This window comes from Cinclus cinclus, chromosome Z, assembly GCF_963662255.1.
Source record: "Cinclus cinclus chromosome Z, bCinCin1.1, whole genome shotgun sequence".
In the NCBI taxonomy this organism is placed as follows: Eukaryota; Metazoa; Chordata; class Aves; order Passeriformes; family Cinclidae; genus Cinclus; species Cinclus cinclus.
The window spans coordinates 14609487-14634120 of record NC_085084.1 but is presented as its reverse complement, the minus strand read 5'-3'; the positions used below and the strand labels follow the sequence as shown (position 1 = coordinate 14634120).

Genomic DNA, 24634 nt, shown 5'->3' with positions numbered 1-24634 from the left:
TCCCAGCCCGCCGCCATGGGCTCCCCGCAGCGCCCGCCGCTCGCCCACGTCTTCAAGGGGACCTTCGTGCACTCCAGCGCCTCCGACCCCATGGAGATCCTCCACGGACACCTTCTGGGGGTGGACGATAACGGGACAGTGAGTGGGGGACTCGGGCGGGCTGTGGTGGTGCGGGCGGCGGAGGACGCCCGGCAATCCCTCCCGGTCCGCTCCGGTGCTCCCCGGAGCCCCGCTCTGCCGCAGGGGCAGAAAATGACCTCTGCGGCCCCGAGTCCGCGTCCGGGGGTGGCGAGGGGCAGGGCCAGCTCCGCCGGTCTGCGGGGGGAAGGCGGGAGATGTTCGCACTCCTGCCTGCCGGGGCAGGCGCCGCGGAAAAGGGATTTCGCACTTGGCGGGAGCTGGGGGTAACCGGGATGAAGCGTCTCCTCGGCACGAGTCTGCAGCTGGTGTAAACCTGTTTTTGAGGTGTGCTGAGTGCTGCCAGAACAGCAGCGTGCCTAGACCTGGCATTCTTTCAGATTCTCTGTTTTCTCTCCGTTTCACAAGCTGCTTTTTTATTCCCAATGTATCTAAACAGTGATGGTGAATAATAGCTGTCTACCCACTGCACAGCCGTCTAAAGGAGACTTTTTTGTCTTCTTGTCATGAACCGCTCCCCCCGGCCAAAAAAAAAAAACAAATCCCAACCAAACAAAAAAACCCCTATGGTATAACACCTATAAACAGTTAGAAAGATGGTAATGCTGGGAGTTTCAGTAATGTAAGCCAAGCTTAAAACAAGCGTTGCACATAATGCAGGAGAGAGTCTGGCAGGGAAGCAATGTCATTCACTTAGCAGTATCAGACTTGAAACTCAGTTTCATAGTGCAGGTTGTGTAAGAACACTGGTGATTTCTTGTAGACTCAACAACATATATGGGATATATGGACACCCCATGTAAATTTTTAAAAAGTAATTTTCTTTCTTGTGCTATATGACAGGCTTTGGTGTGTCATGCTTCAGTAACATTTGAAATCTGTGCAAAGCACATTTTGAGCCCTAACAGCATTTATTTTCTCTATTCACACAGGTCCATGATGGCCTGTTCCAAGGCAGCCCTTTTATAGCTGTTGAGGAGTCTGGTGCAAGGTGTATCAAAAGCTGTGAGGAGCTGTATTTTGAGGAGCAGGAGGGGAGTAAAAACTTGCATAGTTATGTATTGGCTAGTGTTCACTTAAACAATAGATTTGAATGAAAAAAGATTTGGCTGGTGTAACTCAGGTGCAAAAGACACAAATTCTTATCTCATACTTCTCTTTTTAATGTCAATTTCTGGAAAAGTGTCTACACAGCACCCATAGGAAATCAAGATTTTTTTTGTGATTTTCCTGAAAAAGAGGTACCTTAGTAAGCTACACCTGGGGATCTGTGCTCTCACTTTCTCTCCTTCTCCTAGGGAACAAGGATTCACAGGATACTGTTTTCCTTGCATAAATTGGCAGAAGTTTAAAATTTTTTTAAAGTCCATTAAAATACTATCTTCCAAGAATAAAATTCCCACCAGAATACAGTGACAAACACTTTCATTTTATTCTCTTTTTACTACAAATTCTTGACATTTTAGTAGTCCAGTGAGTATCCCATATGCTCTCTTCTCTCCCTGTTACTCATAATGTAGCCTCATCCAGAACAACCACTGGAATCACAGGATACCTGGCTTTTCAAGAAAGACATAGTGTTTAGAAAATTACTTATCTTTATTATTCAAATTTACACCAAAACTGCTTCTGTTTTTCTCCCAAATATGTAAATTTAAATAAAGAGGTATCCTTCTTTTGCCTCATGTTGCTGACTCCATCATGGAAAAATTTTTCATGGTCTCTTGACACTGTGTATGAGAGTTTGTATGTACCACTGGTCCTGTTTTGCAGTGTGAGTCCCTGTATGTCCTCCAAGGGATTTAAAATGTCCTGTCTCTCTACTTTTGCTCTGATGAAAAGGAAGTTTTATGAAGACAAGCACTGCTTTTGGGTATAAAACCCCAAATTATCATCAAGTCAGCAAAGTAAGGACCATGTTTGAGTGGTTTGCAGAGCAGTGTAGTGTCTCTCTTGAGGAACAGCAAAGAGAAAGGCCAGCATTCCTTTGGATAACCAAGCCAGACAGAGGTGCAACATGTGAGTTGTTACTGAAATGTTGGTGTAATTATACTAAGTGAGTAGAATATTGAATAAATAGAAAAAAGTATTGAGCTAAAAGCCCTTGTGGAAGTCATGAAAAGAGCAGGAGTTATGGAATAAGGATTTAAATCATAAGATTTGATTTGAGCCAGTTGGGACAGTGAGTGGACATGTGTCAGCTTACAAGGAGGAAGGTACCAAGGTACCAGCATCCATCTGGAGTTCATTGCTTAGCCTTTCTCAGCAGACTGGGCTGATCCTTTAGCACCTGGGTCTAGCAAATGTTCTTGTGTCTCATTTAGCCTCACATTCCAGTTTTGGGAATTAGGGAAACAATAGGCATCATGTCTCTAATTGAAAAAGTAATTTAATAACTGTGGGAACACGGAGGGGGGAGAGCATGTGGGAGGGGAAAGAGGGATAGACCCCTTCTCATGTTCACCTGTGAATGTCATAGCCAGAAAGGAAGTAAGACATGCACTGTTGGATACAAACAATGTTACTTCAAGCTAGTATCATTCACTTTCCATTCTCTTGTTAGCAAAATATTTGGCTCTGGTGCTTGAAGGCGCTCAGGATTTGCAGCATCACAGTTGATACACAGTTTAGTTGAGCAGCTGTGCTTTAATGGAAGAGCTTTGGGCATCACTTGGTGTACAAGAGGCCTCAGTTAGTCACAAGTGTAGGGAGATCTTTCCCATGATCTTTGCATACTTTAGCCCCATTACACGAGTAACATGTGAGAACTTACAGAAGTGTTTGGACAATGGTGTTAGCAGCCACTGATTGTGTGTTTTGCGATATACCTTTCCCAAAGTGCCAGTTATTCTCCTTGACTTCCTTTTTTAAAGCTGAAGTTCTTAGTCTTGTGCACTTCTCTTGGCTCTGTAGTGTCTTTGCTGTAGAATTTCTTCTTGCTTCTAGAGTGTTGAGGTGCAGAACTAATTTAAAGAGCTGTGCATCCAGTTGGTTACCTTGAATGCACAAGCAAATACTGGAGCAAATATCCAAGAATAAGATCCCAAAGAACTTAAAGCATTCAGCATTAGAAATGCATCCTAAAGCAATGAGGAACAACTCTTGGCTGACTAAGGAGTTCCATTGGGGAGCTTGAAAAAAATGTAGATGTCTTGCTGATTTACCCATAGTCTTAATTCAACCATAATAGTCCAGGTGTCAGGTTTAGAATTGATTTCATTTATTCAGCTCCCTTGAAACATACTTTCTTCATTTTTCCATAATTTAAGTATTTTGTTTTTCTGCACCCTAAGGGTACATAACAGCCACTGCTTTTCCATGGCAACGCCTGTTTCCAGAATTTGTCATCTGCTGTTTCATGTTTTTCTCTCTCTCTTTTTCTCCCCTCCCTCTTCACCCATCTCTCCCCCCCAGCAGCTCCAACATTGCTCATTCTGCATCCATTTTGATTTCAGTATCTGAATGATATTTTCTTTATTGCACATCAGGTATTTCAGTAGCTCTGTATTCCAAGCCTTCTTCAGTTATATAGTTAATCAAGCTGAATGTAGTCCTCTTTGCATGAAGGACAATACTGCTTCTTGGGAACTATTAATGGAATACAATAATCTTACAATTTTTGCTAGCATGGTACTTATTTATATGACATTATTTAAATATTTTTTCTGACTGAAAATGTAAAACACCTGCTCTTTAGACAATGTAAATTGTACCACCCATGATTAATTTAAAAGACTAGGCAGCCAATAACTTCTTGTCTACCGTTTAGCAGCCTTCACAGTTTAGCAGCTTTGTTTATTTTTGTCTATGGTAAAAACAGAAGATGGTAACTCTCTAAACAAAAGAAACATACACATAAAAAATGGCATGCAAATAAATGCTAAACAATGCTTTTTTAGTCCTCTTGTTCTTCCTTCTAAGTTTATTCCTGTTGCCTTTTTGCAAGTATTAAGTCATGCCTTTCTAATTTTTTTAACTGTTGCTGTAGAAACTGCTGTCATGAGGTGATACAGGCCCTCAGTGTGGATATCATCCCAGGAGCAGAAGGATACTGGTAGCAGGAAGAGTATTCCCTTGAATTTAGGGGAATGAGCTTTTACACCAAGTGAGTTAGAAGACCATGAATTGGTTTCTGACAGAAGCTGTGGTTAGAGGCAAGAATTTCTGTAAGCTCAGATAGGCTGTCTTTTGGCAGGGGAGACTTCCAAGTCCTCTAAAGTGTCAAGTGAGGAAAATTGGATCCCACCTGGAGCCTGTAGTGGGCATTACTGTTCCTAGGCTCCACAATGTCTGTTTCCTGGGGAGCTGTCATGCCTATTAGTGATAGACCAGAGAATCAAAGAGTTGAGAATTCAGCTGCTAAGAGTCATGTTGTAGACTAAAATACCACGGAATTTAAAAATAAATAGGAAATGTGCTCAAATTCTGACTAGGCAACAGCAACTCGTCATCAGTAGAGTCTATGTTCTCTAGGAGTCAAATGGGGTTGAGTTTGGCTCCAGATTGTAGGGTTTTATTTTGAAATAAACAAAGATCTCATCATCCTTTTAGCCCATTCTGTAAAATGAAAATATTGTACACTTTTCTCCCCTCAATTTCTTTTCCCATCCTAGGAAATGTAAATAATTTTAAAAGCCTAACCCAAGCAGAAAATTAGAAAATACTTAGCTTGATGCCAGTCAGTCATAGGCAAGGCAGGTAATTTGACCCCTCTGGTTGTGAATACTGTACCTGCATGCCTGTAAGGCTATTGTGCACCTCCTCACCAAATGACTGTACTGCTAGCATGATGTTACATTATAAGACACTAAGGTCTGTGCTGTTCTGCCTGTGTATTACCTGAGAAAGGATTAATTGTTTTATTACTAGTTACCAGGTGGGTTCGGTTATTTACTGCATTATGAGAAGCGTTTGAAAATCATGCTTGATAGTCAGGAACAACAACTGTTTAAATGCAAACCTAACACCTCTGTAGTAAGCATGTAGAATTGGTTTTGAGATACAACTTATTTTGCCTTCACATAAAGCTGATGTGAGATGCATGTTTAAAGTACTTAACTATGTTTTTGTTTTTGTTTTTTTTTTAGATTGTGTTTGTGGAGCAAGCTGATCAGCTGGAGCAACTGGCTAAGACATGGGGGTTCAAAACATCTGACATAAGACAACTGAGTAAACAGTATGTGTTTTGTTAAGATCAGCTTCAGCAAATGCAGTTTGTTCTGTTGTTGCACAGAGGTAAAGTGAGTCTTTGGAATACATTTTAACAGGGAGCATGTTAAATCCATATGATGCCCATATGATGCCCATAAATTTAATGGGCAAAATTACATTTCAGTGCAGTGAGAGCTCTTTACCCAAAGGTGCCCATGATTTGGATGCAACTCGGAGGATGGACAGTCCATTTTTCTTTTTGCATTCCTTGGTGTGGGATTGCTGACACTGGGATTGCTGACATTTCAGCAGGCGTGGCTGAATTGTGCTGGCTGATGTATACCACACAGACAAACTGCCTGTGGCAGTGGGCTGTGCCTAACATAAAAGTCTAGACATAGTAAATGTAGGTAACACTGACACTGCAGACATGAAACTCATTTGCTTGGACTTTGACACATTCCATAGTAAAAATTAATACAATTAGAAGGTTTAAACCTTCTAAACACAGAGCTTTTGATTTCTCACTATACTGCAGCTCTTCTCTTCATCCAGTGAAATCCCCTAACTTTACGGTGAAGTGAAAAATTTTGGACTGTATCTGCTACACTTTGAATTTAGTAGCACTGTAAATGATTTGTGGCTTGGAATTGAGAGCTGCAGCATCCCTCTAGTAATCAATTGTTAAAAAAAAAATTATGTGTTGCTGAAAGGCTAATATAGTATCTATGAGAAATTAGATATTTTCTTCACTTGAAATACCTGAGGAAAATGGAAGGTGCTGAGAATATGGATCAGATTGAGGAGGACTTTTCAGCATTTATAGCCTGCAAGAAAATAGAAAGAAGGGGAACTAAAAAGAGAAAAATATCAGTTCAGTGAGTAGTCAGGGAGAAGGAAAGAGGAGTGAGAGAAATGTTATTAAGAAGAGTGAGACAAAAGTAAGGAATTTCAGCAAAAATAAAATAGCCATAGCAGCTTCCTAGTAACGTTGATATATTTATCCCTGTTATTTCTTTAACATTGCACAACAACATATAGATTTGCAGTTACATTGTAAATATGCCTTTCCTGTCAGATATTCAGCAGAGTTTTTTTCATCAGTGTCTCTGTCTGCATTTTTTAAACACAGTGTCCATTCTTCCATTAAACCTTGAAATTTTTTTAATATATATAGATATACAAAATCAATTTAATTGATTGATTGTATGTATCTATAAAGACATATAAATAATATAGAGAAAACTGGCATATAGAAAGTCACATTTTGTAAATATAATTGTCTGGAGGCATTCCATCTATATCTATAGTAGGAAACAAGACTGTGTCCATCTTTTTCAGATGGATTCTGCAGTGGAGTAATTTTAGTTATTTTGAAGTCAGTTCCCCTTTGTTTGTTGGCATTTAGGGTGGGTCAATATTACAGATAATTAGATTAATCATGTTCTTATACTTTTTTTTTCTCACGGTTAGATATATGTATTTTGCTGTTTAAATGATATTATTCAACAGCTTCATTCCAAAAGATGGATATATGGGTAGAGGTACTGCAGGAGTTAACAGGCTGATGCTGGAAGACACTAGTTAATCTCTACTTGCCCTTTATTCTGGCAGATTTTACTCAAGTATACTCTTTAAAACAAAGCTAATTTCCATGGAGAATTTTGAGGCATTTTGGATTATTACAATTTTATTTTCTTTCCTTAGTGAATTCTTCATGCCAGGATTGGTTGATACACATATTCATGCCCCTCAGTATTCATTTACTGGTACAAGAGTAGACCTGCCTCTTTTGCAGTGGTTGACTTCGTACACATTCCCAACAGAAGCCAAATACCAGGACAATGGTTTTGCAGAAGAAGTGTACACCAGAGTTGTTGTAAGTCCTGCAAACAATATTTACCTACTTGACAACATTCATTTTTGTGTAATATAGGTATGTTTTCAGAAGGTCAGCAGAAAGAGCAGAGGATGTTTTACTGTCATGGAAACCGGATAAAGCCAAGAAAGCCACTCTTCCAATTGCTAGCCAAGATTGTCTGTTACTAGTTCCAGTCTTCTGCTCTTGCTGGCAAAATAGTTCATTTAATCACAAGGTTAACCATGAACTGTTTATCACCTTTTCTGAATACAATGACCAACACTCAATCTACTGTCAGAATTAATACAGCCAACAGGTGCAGACAACCTCAATGCAGCAATAAGCAAGCATAGTAAAAAAAATTAAATTCAGGGGATGTTTCCTTTTCTGTGCAAAATTAAAGCTCTATTATGAGCTCACCATCTTAAAAAAATCACATGAAAGAGAAGATACTTCTCATAGATGACAAATCTGGGGGATTCTGGAGTAGTAAAGAAGACATTGCTGCTGAGGTCTTTATAGTGGGAATGTCTTTCACTGCAGGAGCCTTAGATGGAGTCTCTCTGTGGTATTGTGGGACAAACTAAAACTGTGGTTGAGCTAAACTACTTCTGAGCATTATGAAGTCTTTAAGATTCATTGGATGGACAACAAACAGCTAGGTCATATTGCAGAGTACTAACTGAAATTTATCCTTTAATATATAGACTGAATTATCTTCAGCAGATTAAATTATTTGGCCAGCATAATTTACCTTGCATTTGTCTATTACTGTCCCAGCATCTGTTATCAACATAATAACATAACAAATCTGAAATAAATAGTTATACTGTTCCTTGCCCCACAAATTTAAGAAGAAATTACTTTCTGCCATCTGCCATGATAAAAGCATGTAGAAGCAGCTTGGTCGTAAATTCTAGTGACAAGCACACATGCCTTCAACTGCTTAAAACATAGAGGTGACTTCACCTTTGAGCTGTGTGCCCGACACACTGTTACAGTGCAGGCTGAGTGACCCTGGCACATGTGGAGACCTTACCCTGCAAGGTGTCTCACAATATCGTCTGGAAAATTACTGCCAGAGAGAGGTGGAAATTAGCTGTGGCAGCCTGAACACCATAGTTTGGCTCTCCACATGTGAATCCAATAGAAAAGGGTCAGGAAAGTGTCTTCACCCACAGAAGATGTAGAATAGCAGTCACTCTGCTGTTTTTAATGGGGCCAATAATAACTTTCACCTGCTAGTAACAGGACTAAACTTTCATGGAGCGGATGTTTTTTCATAAGTATCATTGTGCTTTTGAAGTTGTAAAGAAAACAGTGTATTTTTAAAATCAAATCCTTGTTTCCAACAAACACTTTCTATACTTAGCAGAAGAAACAATATTGGTAAATTTTTCCTGCTTTTAGCTGGAACCTTCTCCTTGTGCTGGTGATTTGGAAACAGAATGTTTCTAGATTTAATTTAACAATGTTGTTAGGGTTTCAGAAGTAGAGAATTACGAATTTTAAAAGCTAGGAAAGACAAAGGTAACTTCTCTGAGTAATGACATTGTTATTTTTGAGACTTTTTTGGAACTCTTAAAGATTTTCATTTCAATATTGTAAGGAAAAGACAGAGCTTATCTTCATGTTTGTCAAATAATTAGCTCTAGCTTTCTTCCAGACATTTTGTTGGATGTCCCATCTTCTATCTCATTTTGAAAAGTAAAGAAAATTCTCAAATTGCTTGGCAGCCAGAGCACAGAAGTATAGTTTAAGCCTGTATGTTGATTAAGTGGTCAAACATAGTTTGCACCAGTCCCAAGGACAAGAGAAACTTCAGTTTCACAATTTCCTGAATTAATGTAAATAAAATACCTGCTCATGTACTGTTATGTTTCCCAAAAGTAATATGAAGAGATGTCAACCACCATTTCCTTTCAAATGGTATGTTAGATAAATAATTAGCTCATAGTCTGAGCAGTTGTGCTCAGTTTACTTTTACAGTTAAGTTTGTTACTTTGTATTTGGGGACAACAAAGGCTTTTGATATGTGAAAACCTGACTTGTTTTTCCAGCTGGATCAGGTTGCTAAAAGAAAACGACCATGTTCTCCAAAAGCTTTGCTTTGCGAGCACTAGTTAAACAGTGCTTCCCCATGAAAATTGGAGAGCCTTTCATAACTAGGAAATAGCAAAAGATGACTAGTTGTTTGTATTTCTAAATATGAGTTGGAGTATTTCCAGTTTGGGGGAAGGAATATAGACTGGTTTATACAGGTTTAGCCATTGCAAAAATTCCGTCAGGAATTTTTTGTACTTATTAATCCTCAGACTTAAAAAAGCTTTTATGAAATTAAAAATCTATATTTTTACCTTCCCACTTCACTGCAAAATTTCACAATAACTGAATGTTCTTGCAGTTTGAAATGAGACTGCCTGTTCTGCATTTTGGCAGCTTTACTGATTTTTTTTCCCAGACAGTTGAAACTGATTTCTTTTTTTAGAGACGAACTCTGAAGAATGGCACGACTACAGCTTGCTACTTTGCAACAATTCACACAGATAGTTCCCTTCTTCTTGCTGAAATTGTAGGTAAGTCTAGCAGTGAGTTTTGAAGGATATTGTCTGGATCATATTAATTGAAGGAAACAATATTTAGGAGTTTTAGAATAGCTAGAGATTTGTCTTTCTCCTAATTTGTTTTTTATTCATTGTACCTGTCACACTGTGTCCCCAAACTCCACTTGTTACCCACGTTCACTTAAGCATCTCTATCCTACTGTTGCTTCTCCTTGTCTCTTCACTCCCAAATCTGCTGCTGCCTGAGCTTGAATTAGGTCTGCTGGGCTTTTCTCCAGCTGCAGCTCTCTGCTCTTTCTAACCTTCTGTTATTTGAGGTTTAAAAGAGCTGAATGACAGGAGGCCCAGTCAGTGCATTAATTTCCTGATACTCTGAGGTTTCAGCTGATAATTCATGTCAAAAATCTTCACACACCCTCTGAAATCAGAGAAGTGGAAGCTGCATCAAAATCTTATCCTTCCCTTCTGTTCACGGTTGCAAATGCCTGCTGTTTGAAAATGTTGTGGCTCTTGCAGTATTTCTCAAGTCTCAGATAGCTCATAAAGCAGATAAATTTAATAAAAAAACCTCAGATTTAAAAAAAATTACCTAGTCTTTCTGATTTAGTAGGAAAACTTAGAAGCCATTACATTAAGCAACTCAACTAGTAAAAGTGGACAAAGAGATCTGATTTAGAAGCACATTTGACAGCCTAGGATTGGATATTACATGCATGTTTTACACATGAGTTCTGATTTATTCATCTAACATGGGTAAATCTAAAGAAAGGGGCTAGAATAGATATGGAAATTTCTCCCTTTAAGTGTGTGTGGGAGGCCTCTTAACAATCTTGTTGCTTTCCCTTAAGGAGAGATGATTTGTTGAGGTCTTTGTGCCTTCTCTCATCTCCAGGTAGTCATCTCTACTACAGCTACTGTACTTTGATGCTTGAGTTTATCATCCTCTCTGTCACAGCCATCTTCATATTCTGCCATTAAGAATTCTGGTTCTGGTTAAACTACAGTAATCAAGTTCTCATTTATAAAGTCGAGTACTAATGTGGAAGACAGCTCCTATTTAAATGTTGCTTGTTTCCTTATTTCCTTTTTTCTTTTTATCCTTAGAAGTCACATGAATGATCCCAACTTAGAGGCAAGAAAAGAGCATAAATTCTGGTCATCTTAAATGAAACTGGGTGGGGTGGACTTCAGTTTTTTATTTCAGTGCAAGCTTTGGTAATGGTTTCTGAGAACAAGTGATTCTGAGATTTATATTCTAATGCATCTCAACAGATAAATTTGGTCAACGAGCATTTGTTGGAAAAGTCTGCATGGATATGAATGACAGTGTACCACAATACAGAGAGATTACTGCTGACTCTGTCCAAGAGACAGAAAGGTAAAATGATAAAATTGATGGCATAACCTTTTAAAATAAGATTTTCATACATCTGGAAAGTGAATGTGGATTCCTCTAAGAACTTACAGGTGTGAATTTATTATCAATGGGTTTTTTTCTACCAACAGTACTGTCTCCTACAGTCCTGGCAATTCCTGCCTACCCAGTTGCTGCACAGCCCAAGTAGCATCTCTGGCTTTTCTAAAGAGAGGAAGAAACCACAGATCTAGGGTTTGAGAGGATATGTGTTTTCTGGTGCCTCTTCTCCTTTTCACAGCTGTGTGTGTGGAGGTCATGGGACCTGGCATATGATGGTGACGTAGCAGCCAGTTCCTTTGTCCCCATTAACTTCTAAGCTATTTCCTTCTACCATTTAGGTTAAAGCTTTATTCAAGTTGTAGAACTCAGCTTACATATACCCCATTGTAAACATATTTTCTTTATCACAGCACTAGTCAAATTACTCCAACATGCAGCATCTCTAGAAGGAGAATCAATTGAAGGCAATGTTTGTAGTGGAAGAGAACCAAGACTGGAGTATGGCAGCTTACTATGTTCCTCTTACATGTTCCTCTTGTGTTTCACACCTGTGCTCAGAAAACAGTTAAGCAGACACACAGCTCTCCTCATGGGACCATTTATTTACTTATATGAATGTTTCAAGTGTCATGCTGAAAGAGAAAACCCCTAAGAATAATATAAATGTCTTATGGCACTTTTATGAGGTTGCTCCCTTGTTTTTACAAATCATGCTAAATACATGACATAAAAGTTAGAAATTTTCACGTATGTCTAATGGTGTTTATATTTAAAAACATTTTAGAAACATGTAGTATTAGTTACCTTCACTCTTCTAACATTTGTTTTCCTTTATGTAAATCCCCAGCTTCCATAATCTCATGCGAGTCCTGCCAAATGGGCCTGAAAGAAGCAGTACTTCCAGTTCTAATGGTTTTAAAAGTTTCAGAAGAATCTAAATTGTTTTCTTTTAAATATCTATCTTGTGCCTTCAAACTCATTCCTTTATTGGTTGTGTAATAAGAAATGTTTCTCAACTTTGGGTGAGAGGTTGCCACAAGTACTCCATAGCTATCAAAGGAAGAGAGGTGTGTTCTTCTTGGCATGGATCAGGAGTACTTACCTGAATCACAGTAGTACAATTGCAGAAGGATCAAAAAGCTATTTCATTAAGAGGGCAACATGTTAGTTGGGTTTGTGTTGTTTGGTTTTTTTTAAGAATCTTAAGAAATGTGATCGGTCACGCTGTCAGAAAATGGACTACACTCATTTCAGTTACTTAGTGTTAACACCAGAAATATTTATATTTTATGCATGGAAATAAGATACAATTCCAAGTGATTCATATATTAAGTTTAAATTCATCAAGTATTTGAATCTACCATTCTTTGTCAAAGAGGATTTAATAAAAAGTTGTGGAATTGAACTCTAGATTACCATATATGATGGTATTATTAGTTATAGTCAGCTGCAAGGATGAGAATCAAATCTGTTCTGCTACAGAAAGCAGTGATTTGAAGCTGAGCTTCTTCCCTCATAGAGAAGTACACAAGCCAACAAACTATACATTATTATATTATTATTATATATATTTGCAAAACATGTTTCATCCCATTTCATCAGTTTTGAAGCAGCTCACATTGTTCAAAGAGTGTGAGAAAGAATGAAAACAGCCATATTGAAATTTTGGCTTGTCACCTGGGCATTATATTTCTGTTAGAGCTTCTGCTCAAGTGAATGGTTTATTATATCAGGTTAGTCATTAAGAGGAGAGACAGGCACATGATAGCTAATTCACTTTGTATTTTGGCTCTCAAAGTTAGACAATGGAGGGATCAAACTCCTTTCACCATTGCAGAAGTCAAACTCAGGTCTCTCACTTCCATCTGGTGATCTAGGGCAAGCTCCAGGGCTGTGAATGTAACCCCTCTAGCATAATTTTCTTTTCCCTCTGAAGATATTTGATAAAATTTATACAACTTGTGATCAAAATTACACAGTTTTCTTTCTTAGAACTGTGACATAAAAATTCAGAGATCCTGTCCAGAAAGCATCTCAAACTGTCTTTTGGAAGTCACTTACTTACACTGAATGAATGGGCTTTCAAAGAATTTCCTCCTTCTAAAGTAGGAGGAAGTTTAATTTGCTTATCTGTATTATCCATAGTGACATGTCAGTTTTTTTTGTATAGGTCTGAGGCAGCATTTTATTTAATAGAGGAAGTAAGTCTTTATTTTCTGGGAGGTAGATCATCTGTATGCTAATATTAATGTAAACATGTCCAAAAAAATCGAGAGTTCTTTAAGTGAACAAGGATATATGCATCTACTGTAAGATGGAAAATATTGTTGCATCCTTTAAAATTTGGATTTGAAAAGATTTAAACACTGCAATTTGAATTAATGGACAGACAAATTTAAGTTTGGTTTGTTTTTTCTTTCTTCAGTACTGCAGCTGCAGGTTATAATTATGTTTTCAATTCATTTAATGTAGCATGTATTTGGTTTTCAGGGAGAACTCAGAATAATTACCACTTGTCTAATGTTAAGTATTGCAATGAAGAAACAATAGTCTGCATGTTCAGAATCAAATTCAAAACTAGGATAATTTGGTGTCACTATCCTGACTTCATTGTGTTCCCTGTTTTTATTTAATCTGAAAATCTGGCTCAACATTTTGTAAAAAAATTGTTCTGTCTAAAATGTTTAATAGGGTATCCAAGTATATATTTTAAAATACTTTTCATAATTTATAAGGAGGACAATTAATAACTGTCCATATTAATAGAGGACAGATTTATAGTTACTTTATTTCTACCCTTTTTCAGGTTTGTTAAAGAGCTACTGGAAAAGAAAGTAAGTAGTGTTCTTTTTTGAACTCACTTCTATATTCAGAAGGTGCTGTGTGAACTCATGAAATAATTCTAATAAATGCTAATAAATGCTATCCAAATCTGTTGTCCTAGTGAAAAATCAATAAATAAACCTCTTCCTGTGTAATAGACAGATGGCATTACTCTGAAAAATGTTCTGCTAGTCATGTTCATTGATAAATGGACTTGAAATAGTGTAAAATAACTTTCCTGTGCTCAGAGCATAGCCACATTCTGTGTGTGTTTCTCTATTGAGTTCAAAGTACCTGGCTTCCTAGAAAGGATGATTTTCCATTTAAGAAAGGTGGAATTCAGTTTATTGCTCTGTGGTATGTAAGTAGACAGAATAATTTAAGTAATTCTCACCAGCAGAAATCATTTTTTTTTCAGTAAATTTACTAATCCACAATAAAAATTAATGTTTTGGATCAGCGCATGTCTTAAAGTGTGTTTTAAAAGAAATTCATGCTTACACTCCTGTGGTAAACATAGAAGTTTAGGCTACAATATTATACACTATAGTACTTTTCTTACCAGCCTTCAGTTTTCAGTGTCTTCTTTTGACATCCCATCTCAAAATATTCAAGAGCAGCTCCCTGGAGTTTAATGCCCAAACCATATGTATCACTAGAGTAATGCCTAAACTATGTATTCCTAGAGTAAGTTGGCTAATTTGCAAAGACCTGAGCTCCTTTTTTTTTTTTTTTTTTTTTGGGGGGGGGAGATAATACAGGGAACTGCAACCTGAGTTATCACTTACTGGCTTGGGCAAAACTCTTGCCTCTGACTGATGACAGAATTGTAATCCTGTTGGCTATGTTTTTAGGAAAATTTAAATCTAGAGATGCAAGACAGAAACATCTATAGTTCTTGGTGTTTTCTCCACTGTTTCCTACTGTATAGCATATCTGATTATACCACAATTCATCCTATCTAGGGAGTTTAGGTGTTTGTCGCTATTATAAGTAGAGAAGATTGAACAAGAAAATAGCTTTGGTTTTACAGAACCTTGTAGTTTTGCAATGGTTACAGAAGTGGGGCTGAAAGATACCTGATCGTTCAACTGACTTATTTCTCATCATGCATGTGGACTGTCAGCAAATATGAAAAAGTATCCAGTGCTTCTGAAGACTGGTAAAATTTCAGTGACTTGATGAGGGTTCTAATGAAAATAAATTTTTTAATAAAGTTCATTAAAATTGTTGTAAAAAACACCCCACTTTCATTCTCTGTTTCTGCAGTGAAATATCTAATGAAAGCAAGGAAATGACTGTACAGCTTAATTTGAGTTGGCAAGGGTGCAGTAAGCACTAAGCAATGAAGACAAAATGTAATTGCCGTTAGTGAAATATACATGTAGAATACAAACCCTGTCTTCTATTATTTTCAGTATCCCAGAGTACAGCCTATAATAACTCCCCGCTTTGGCCCCTCCTGCACAGAGGACTTGCTGAATGCCCTTGGGGATTTAGCACAAACCCATGATCTCCATGTGCAGGTAAGCTCTGAGAGCTCTGTGTGCCATTCAAATGGTGTGGACAGACAGACAGACAGACAGTGTGCTGACCATCTGAAGATTCCTTCGGGAGGAGATACATACCTGCTGCCCTGTTCTCAGCATCCACTCTGTTGTAGGCTTGTTCTCTCTTTTACCTCACAATCACAGGGTGTATTATTTATCTATTATTTTAACATCCAGAAAATGGAAGTGGGGCCGTTGTGTCACCACACTGCTGGGATGGACATGTGTACCACCTCATATCACTTTTAAAGGAGCAAATGGAGCTAATTCTTTAGGCTATGAAAACTTCAGGTCTGATGAAAAAAAAAATGAAAGGACTAGATCTAACTACAGGCTTTACAAACACCATTTTTATGAATGTATGCTTAACACAAACAGATTGCTCAGAAGGTTGTAATTTTTGTTTCAATGCTGTTTAAAGGACTTGCTCTTTGCATTTTCTTGTTGCAGAGTCACATAAGTGAGAATGAAGAAGAAGTCAAACTTGTGGAGAACATGTTTCCTGAGTACCAGAATTACACTGAACTGTATGATAAAAATAAGCTTCTAACCAGCAAGGTAGCCACATAAAAACTTCCCCAACATAACTTACATTAATCCATGTATAGAGTATGATGGTTAACTGTATTTACCTGAAAAATTTGTATTGTTCTGTCAAGGTCAGTGACATCTGGGGAAAAGCAAATTTGTTTTATGTTCTCTGTTGAGGTGTTGGATCTTTAAAGAAGCCCACACTGTTTCTAAATATTTTAGAGGAGGTGAAAAATAAACATATTTTATGCTCCCTGATTAATTTTCCAAAGGCTCCAAAGAGAATAAGAGCAGTGGGATTAGAAGGAAGCTAGATAAAGCTGGTATTATAGGAACTGCTAATTCTTGGACAGTACCTAGTTATCCCTATACTCCATGGATATTATCTAGTTTTTGCACACTGGTTTGCCTGAAGATTTCTTCTGTGGTATTATGTTAGGACCAACTTCATTTTCTTCCTACGGACAAGCAGCCCTCCCCGTTGAATTGTGAGCATCAACCTCTCTTGAAGACAGGTGCACTTCACTGCTCTGACTATCCAAAAGCACTCTCATCTCATTTTACCAGCTGGTTTTACCAAGCTTTGAGAGGCACAATCACCTGAAGTTTTGAAATTCATTACAGCTTTATGCTGGTGAGATAAATGTAATATACCTGCCCACAGGTAATTGCAGGTTGGAGAGCCAGGGCACACCTAATTAGATAGTGGACTGCCCATGCAAAAGGGAATATGAACAACCTGACTATATTCACAGTACTTAAACATTAGTCAAGTTAATTTAAAAATTTAGGAGAGAATTTTCAGATGCACAAGAGACAGCTGGAAACTCCCTGGGAATTAGCTACTGAGCTCCCGTTTCTGTGTTTGAAATTGAATGTCAGTAAATTACTTGTTTACTGTCCTTTTTACTTCAGAAATCAGTATGGACTACAAGTATGTACGCAGTATTAACCTTTGTTTCCTCACACAGGCCTTTGCATGCTGATTGATGTTCTAAAGAGCATATTTGTGCTGCAGAAGCACAGGTCTTAATTCTGTGACTAGTGTGCATACAAGTGAAAATGGCCATGAAAAGTCATGATTACTGGTACTTTCTGAAGTCAGGCTCCTGGATATTTGGGAAAACATTCTATTAAACACAAGCATTGCAGGAGAACCTCAGCTGTTGTCTCCCCATCCAATCAAACTAAGACACCAAATCAATATTTTAAAAAGGTGTTTTAAAAGCAGGTTTTTTTGTTTTGTTTTGTTTTGTTTTGTTTTGTTTTGTTTTTTTGAGCTGTTGCTGAAATGTTTCTTTGTTTTTAAAAACAGTACAAATTGGCAGGGATATGCTTCACTAGCTACCATATGTAGGTCCTTTTCTGAAGACGTGGCTGTTCTTGTGTTTTCAGCTACACTGAGCTTGATGAGCAGGGATGGGAGGAGTACAGTGCTATTAGGAGATGATCACTAGAAGCAGTCTCTGTGCCATGCTCAATTTTATGTGCAGATTGCAAGATCTAACAGAACTCTTGCTCTTCTCTTTCAGTGGGCATTTGGCATATGAGGTAATACCAGTTAGATTTGTATGGGAATAATTAGTTTATGCAGTATTAAATTATCCTACCTTATGCTTCTATGTTTTTTTATTTTTGAAGTCAGTTATGTAGGGTAAGAAATAAAAGTAATTTATCAGCTGCATAAAAATTGAATTATTTTACTTAAAGAATATTTGATCTCTCTCCCTGGTGCAAAGATTTAGAAAGCCAACAGGAAAAATACTGAGAGTACATATATCTTCCATTTTATCTGCTGCATTCCAAGGCCCAGTACTTAATCTCTTAGCTACAAAATATAAATTGCAAGCTTGCTACAATGATAGCACAACTGGGAAGTTCTTGCTTTTGTCTTTGGTCACTGCAGTCACTGCAAGTGCAAGCACCCTGTATTCTTATATTTTAAAAATTCAAAAAAGCTGAAGGAATGATATGTCAGGCACACTGAAATGAAACAGTTTTTCCCTTGTGGGTTTTAGGAGCTTAATCCAAGAAGAGCATTAATTTCACTAAATGGTAATGTGTGTCCTTTTTGGCTATTTAAAGCAGTGCTGCAAACCTAGCAGCCACAGAAGTAAATTAAATATTGAGTAAATTGGTGACTCTCTTTGTCTTTAGACCGTGATGGCTCATGCCTGTCATCTTTCTGAAGAAGAGCTGAAACTTTTTAGTCTTCGTGGAGCTGCAATTTCACATTGCCCAAATTCTAATTTTTCGTAAGTTAAAAAAAAATAGGAATGGAATATAATTAAATAAAGCGACTGTTTGTGTCGTAGCCTGAGTTGATGCTACCATTAGAAAGCTATTTATACAATACCTCATTACACCATAAATGACATATTGGATTGAACATGGCCATTCATCATCTGCATAGCATGCTCTGGACTGATTTGTGGTAGATTCAAAGCATCTCTCTTCCCCCTGAAGTGTGATGATGTTCTGGGGGAATGGACTACAAAGTCTTCTTTCTATTGAGCGGACATGAGACACTGCATGGGTATCCAGCTAGAATAAATAATAAACCAAATTTTATAGACATTAGGGAAGAATCTTTGATGTAAAATGGCTCTGCAGCCCTGCTTTTCCTGAACGTTTTCTGCATGTAGCACACAGAATGTGTTTTTCTTCCAATCCAGGTTGCGCAGTGGTGTCCTAAATGTGCGAAAGGTTCTTGAACACAATGTGAAGCTTGGTCTTGGCACAGGTTAGTAGTTTGCTATGAAAGTGGTTTCTTCTGGAAATTTTTGGGAGATACAAAAACATTCACCTCTTCATATTTAAAAATCAGCATGTCTCCAACTTCTGCTCCTCCTTTTTTTTTTCCACTGGAATAAGGAAATCAAGTGTGTTGAAATCTGGGGATGGTCCAAAACTGTTTGAAAGAAAACAAAAAATTAATGAAGAGTTTTGTTGCTGTTGTGAGCTTAAGCAGGGCTTGATCAACAACTCTATGGGTTTCTGTTTCTGTGTTGTGTTTTATTCACCTGACTGTGTATGAGAGCACCTTCATTTGTTTGGTTTACCACATATGTCTCTTCATAATTTTGAATAAAGCTTATGGAAATTCAACATAGAGAATTATATCCAAAGCTTGTTTCTAAGAGTCTGATCCCTTCTAGATGTTGCTGGTGGATATTCAGCTTCTGTGCTTGATGCTATAAGAAAAACAATGATGGCATCTAGTAGCCTTCAGATCAATAAAGTGAATGAAACGGGAATAACTCTTGAAGAAGCTTTTCAGCTTGCCACTCTGGGAGGAAGCCAAGGTAAGAAGAAAATTCTTTAGTGTTCACACAGGGAGCTACATCTCTTTTCAATTGTATGTCTCCCCATCTTCATGGTAGATTCATGGATTTTCTGGTGACAGAGTGAAATCTAAGTGGTGGGCAGAGATAATCCTTCAGTTTCTCATGCCCATACTAGGCTTTTCAGAGAAGAGCACTGAGAGTTTAGCAACAAAATCTTGATGGTTTTTCAGGGTTGTACATTTGCTTTGCAAAGATCTTCAGACTTCTTAGTCATAAAGCTGTAAGTCCTCGTCAATTTATTGTACCAGCTGGAAAGTTGTTTTCTCAGCAACCATCACCCAGAAGAAAAACTGCAATTACTGTAAAATCATGCATTGTAATTGTCATCAGTTTCTTATTTTGCTTGTGCTTTTTGAGCTGTCAGGGAGGCAGTTTGTTGCAAATCAAAACATCATGCAAATCACTCTTCACTCAGGGAAAAGCAGAAAATTTAAACAGGCTTTCTACCATGGTTGTTCAAAACAGTCGCAGCTGCAGAAGGCAGTCATATAGTATATGGGTTATCCAGTTTTGGAGAACCAGTTTTGTTGTGATCAGTGTGCACATAAAAATAGATACAATTTTAAAAGTTTTAGTGGAACTGGTATGATTTAGCAGAAAGAAAATCCACACATAAGCGTGAAACAACCTATTGTTGTTTCAGTGGGCAGAAATGAGCTCATCACCTTCTAAAGCACCAGTCCCAAGTCTTCTCAGTGTAACATGTCTGTAGCTGTCAAAAAGATCCATTGGGAATTATTAATGGAAATTTAAAAGTTGTAGTGAAAATGTCATCAAACAACTCTTCTCAGGACTGTGTATCCTGGAGAGTGTAATCGGGAAAATAGAGAAGATGAGCAGGGAACAAAAAGTATCATTTTTCCTGCAATATGTACTGTTCCACAAAGTATGAGAACAAACTAGCTCAGACACAGAAAGGAAGACTTATAAAAATCCCAAACTCATATGTGGTTTCTTATCCCAGCCACTCTTGTGCTTTTTCTATATCAGATTTCCTTAGTAAAGTATTAATTTTGCATATTCATTTTAAGCTGTTTTATCCTTACTGAATCACTTTTAAGGGTAGAATATAAATTACTTTTGCAAGCTTTCAGTAGCCTGGATACTGAAAGGTAAAATTTCAGTAGCAGAAATTTGAATGAGTGATTATTTTGTTGGAATAATTTGCTTTGTTATGACTCCTAAACACTTGTCACCCTCTTGTGTTTCATCTAAAAATTGCACTCTGCTCAAAAAATTGGAAGGCACATGAGTTCAACATTTTAGTTGAAACTAGTAGGTAATCAAAATATTTCCTGATTTGTAGGAGTTTAAATGTCTTTGAGGTATTGTGATATTCCTGCCACTCACAAACTTCAATGAAGACTGATGTTCCTTTATCAGAGCAGTCTGAAAACAAATGAACAAATTATTTGCAGATATTATGCTCTTTGATAACTTTATTTCAGAGTATTGGAAAAATTTATTTAATTCACAGATACTTTCTACAATTTAAAACAGTCTGAATTTATTTCTAAAGGGGTGCAAAGGCTTCTCTTGAGGTATTCTAAGTACTTTCAAGCTCCCTGTCCCTGAAGATGAATATGTGGGTTTTCAAGGCACGTGGATCTGAGAACTTGTGGTTGTAATGAAACTTTGGAAAAATAAAGCTAAATAATAGACCACAAGCCAAGCCTTACAGGTAGATATGAGACCTTCAGACTGGCTATGATTGTTTTTCCTCACCATATTATTCTTTGTTCCTGCTAATTGCAATTACTCACTGGACACCTCTTTTATTATCATATGACTATATATTACTATTGCAATAGGCCTATACAACCTTTGAAAATCGTTTAAACTTTTTAAAAAATGCAGTCCAATACTGCCTTAGCAAGGGAGTGTTATTTATATGCTTTACTGTTTATCTGACTTAGTTTCATTGCCCCATTTGGAGTTTGAATGTTTTTGCAATATAACCTATAGTTTTTTAAGCCTCTTAAGAGCTCAGATGCTAACATACTCACTTTAATTTGTTTTGGGGTTTTTCCTCATAGTAATTTAAATTTTTGTTTGTCTTACGAATATTTAAATTAAGTTGCCAGGTACTTCTACATGGCGGAAGGAGGCTGGTCCTGAAGATGTGTTTATGAGCTTATTTTCTTCTTCAGCTCTAGGACTAGATGATGTGATTGGAAACTTTGAGGTGGGAAAGGAATTTGATGCATTGCTAATCAACACGAAGGCTTCAGATAGCCCTTTTGACTTGTTTTCTGCTGATGATTTTGAGGTAATCTGAACAGGACTGATGATCTAAAAAATTGGTGGAAATGATGTGGGGAAGGTCCATGATACAGACAGAAGAGGTCTCTTGAGAGTAATGACAGGAATTGGTTGTACTACACCCCTGCTGTCTGTTCTTCAGCCTAGATGTTCCATATTTGTTTTTTCTTCAAAATTTTGCTGACCCCAGTGACAGTGCCATAACACCATGAGCAAAAATGCATGTAATATGTTTAATTATTATTTTATTAGCCCAAGATGACAATTACAGTTATCTATTTGCAGTGACAAATGGCAGCAAAGAAAAGGCAATTTAGTTTTTGTTAATACTTAAGAGTTCAGACTGAAAAATGGCAACCTGTTCCCAGAGAAAGGTTAGGCTGCCTTTTCTACATTGCTTTTACAAAATAAAGCAAGCACTCAAGATTGGCTGATTTGAGTTAAAAGGACAGTTTTTATGTTAACATTAAAGCAGTTTTGGTTTTATGGTATGGAAACACCTTCTCATTCATAAACCTCCTCTGACTAAAGACAATTAAAATCAGTTACTTAAATTTATAGATATGGCCAGACTGCCACTGGAAACAACTCCAGTTCTGTAAAAACTACTATTTTTAAGTTTCAATCTGAACATTTTAAGCTAAGTTATTGATCCTTAGGACTTTAAAAATGTTTAACTCTTGCTTTATTTTCAAAAAGTGAATTACATATATTAAGTTTGGATGTCACTGATACCAGGAATGTTTAGGAGAACTGGTTTTATTTTTTCAAGCTTCAAATGATTATGATCCAGGACAGCATATATTGCTTTCTGAATTTATTTCCTCCCATTTTTTTATAGGATGCTCTCCAGAAGTTCCTGTATCTAGGTATGTTTTGATTTTCAGCTCAAGTTAAATTCTCATTTCCTACATCAAACATTGTCTAAAGTAATGTTGGGGTTAATAATATATTTATTTTTATATAAGTAAGTGGACATTTGTTTGCAGTAATTAAATATATTTATTCAACTCTAACATGAACATTAACATCTCCCTAATAACTACTATTACTATTTTACATTAATAAATAAAAACTGGTTTATAATTATTTGTAAATATGTCCAGGCAGTGCTTGAACAGAAGCTGCACTGCTGCAGTGTTGTGATGTTGAGGTGCCTGGTGCCAGCTCTGGCTGCAGCTGTGTCATGCTCTAAGGAGACTTTTGCCTTTCTGAGGAGCTGTCCAGGTCACATCAGCTTCCTTGCTGGCTGGTTCCCAAGCCAGTTCAGATACTGTGCAACGAATCATTTCCTGTACAGATACAAATATTTTTTGGTGTTTGTATCTACTGAATATACAGAAAATCCGTGACACTATTGCAGCAGCTGAATGCTATGGTTTGGTTTTTTTTTAAAAAAAAACATGCGTTGCTAAAACAGTTATTGAACTTTGTGGTAGCCCTGACTAATTCTCTCCAAATGGACTTTCTTAGTTCCAGGAAATGGTTGTTGCAATTAATGTGTTCCAAAACTGTTTCTGTGGACTCCATAATTTTCATTAATTAAATCGGTGTTTGTTTTTATGTGCAAATCTCTGTTTTGGCCATGTTATTTCAGGTGATGATCGGAATATTTCTGAAGTGTATGTGGCTGGAAAGCAAGTGGTTCCTTTTTCAAGTTCTGTATAAATTTTCCTCCGTTTTCCTGTTGCAAAATACTCTACTGATCATTCTGGATCTGATTTGGAAAAGATTGATTAAACACAGTGGCTGATCATCAGGAATGACACCTCACTTTTGGATAATGTTACAAAATTTCAAACACTGGAAATTTTATTAGACCTTTCAAGAATTACTTTACCAAAAATTTTCATAGTTCTAGAGGGAATGGCTATTTAAATTTCTTTGTAAAAATAGCATTTGATAAGGGATTTGATAAATACCTTATATAAAGAGGAAACCTCCTGCTCTGTTTAATAATAGTACAGGAAGCATTATGTGGAACAATGAGATGCTCATTTTCTATAGGAATTAAAAAACCCCAGTGCTTGTAAATTGATTTTGCAGGTAATGAATATCATGGAAAAATGCAATTTCCATAACATTGTCATGAAGTGTGGAAAAATCAGTGTCATTTTGGAGGATGTAGTTTTTCCTAGGAGCTTTTAAAAATATAATTTAAAACTTTTTTTTTAAGAGGAGTTAAATAAGTGTGTGTTTATAAATAAATAAGGGTCCTTATCAAAGTATTTAGATTTGTCATTTGTAGTCAGACACTCCACTGAATTACCACGATCTGAGTGATGGCTGAAATGATGACTTCTGTTAAATTAGAAGCAGGCACTAAGATATCTCTGCAGGCCACAACAATGGCAGACAAATTAAGAGGGTTTTCTGGACTAGAGAGAGTGCTTCATCAAGTTCAGCATCCTCCAGAATCTTCCCAAACTCATTTGCTCCTGACTGTTCAGACAGGATGATAGGATGTCCCTTCTCCTTTCTGTAAGGGAAGTGAGTGCATTTAAAAACTTTCCAAGAGAAATGGTCTCTTTCTGGCCATTACCACCTTTGACTTAAGGTGAAAATCATCACTGAAAAAAGCAGATCAGCTTTACTGTGCTCATTGTGTTTTCAATGTGGCAGCCATAATTCCAGCCCTGCACAATTCCAGGATTCCAGGTGAAAAATATGCCCTTTTTGTTTTGGAAATCTATGTGACTTCCTTTCCTAAAAAGGCATATATTTCCCTGCTTTTTTCAGTGTTTTGTTGTTGTTTTGTTTTTTTGGCTTTTTAAAATTTGTTTGATGAGGGGATTTCTTCTTGTTTCTCTGTTACATTTTTGCAACACAAAGAATGTAAGCTTTAATTTCAGGGTCATTAGAGACCAATATTGTATTTAGATACTGTAAGCATGTGTTGAATATGGTTTCAAGGCCTGCTTCAAACTTCTTTGGTTTCACTAAGCCTTGTTTCGCACTTTTATCTCACTGCCTGGGGATATAGGACTTAC

At 37.2% G+C, this 24634-nt stretch overlaps 1 protein-coding gene across 1 annotated transcript; it reads left to right on the top strand.

Moving 5' to 3' along the window:
• Nucleotides 1-23312, top strand: GDA (guanine deaminase). The gene is made up of 14 exons (XM_062513213.1): nt 1-138; nt 5226-5314; nt 6997-7168; nt 9639-9726; nt 10987-11092; nt 13938-13965; nt 15373-15480; nt 15955-16062; nt 18193-18290; nt 18711-18778; nt 19194-19340; nt 21533-21651; nt 22486-22513; nt 23242-23312. The coding sequence occupies exons 1-14, from the start codon at nt 16-18 to the stop codon at nt 23310-23312; spliced, it is 1353 nt and encodes a 450-aa protein (XP_062369197.1). The 5' UTR covers nt 1-15.
• Nucleotides 23313-24634: the final 1322 nt, after the last annotated feature.

Coding starts and splice junctions, on each gene's coding strand:
- GDA (XM_062513213.1), top strand. CDS start 16: ATGGGCTCCCCGCAGCGCCCGCCGCTCGCCCACGTCTTCAAGGGGACC. Junction 11,093..13,937: donor TCTGTCCAAGAGACAGAAAG/GTAAAATGATAA, acceptor ACCCTTTTTCAG/GTTTGTTAAAGAGCTACTGG. Junction 18,291..18,710: donor TGCCCAAATTCTAATTTTTC/GTAAGTTAAAAA, acceptor CTTCCAATCCAG/GTTGCGCAGTGGTGTCCTAA.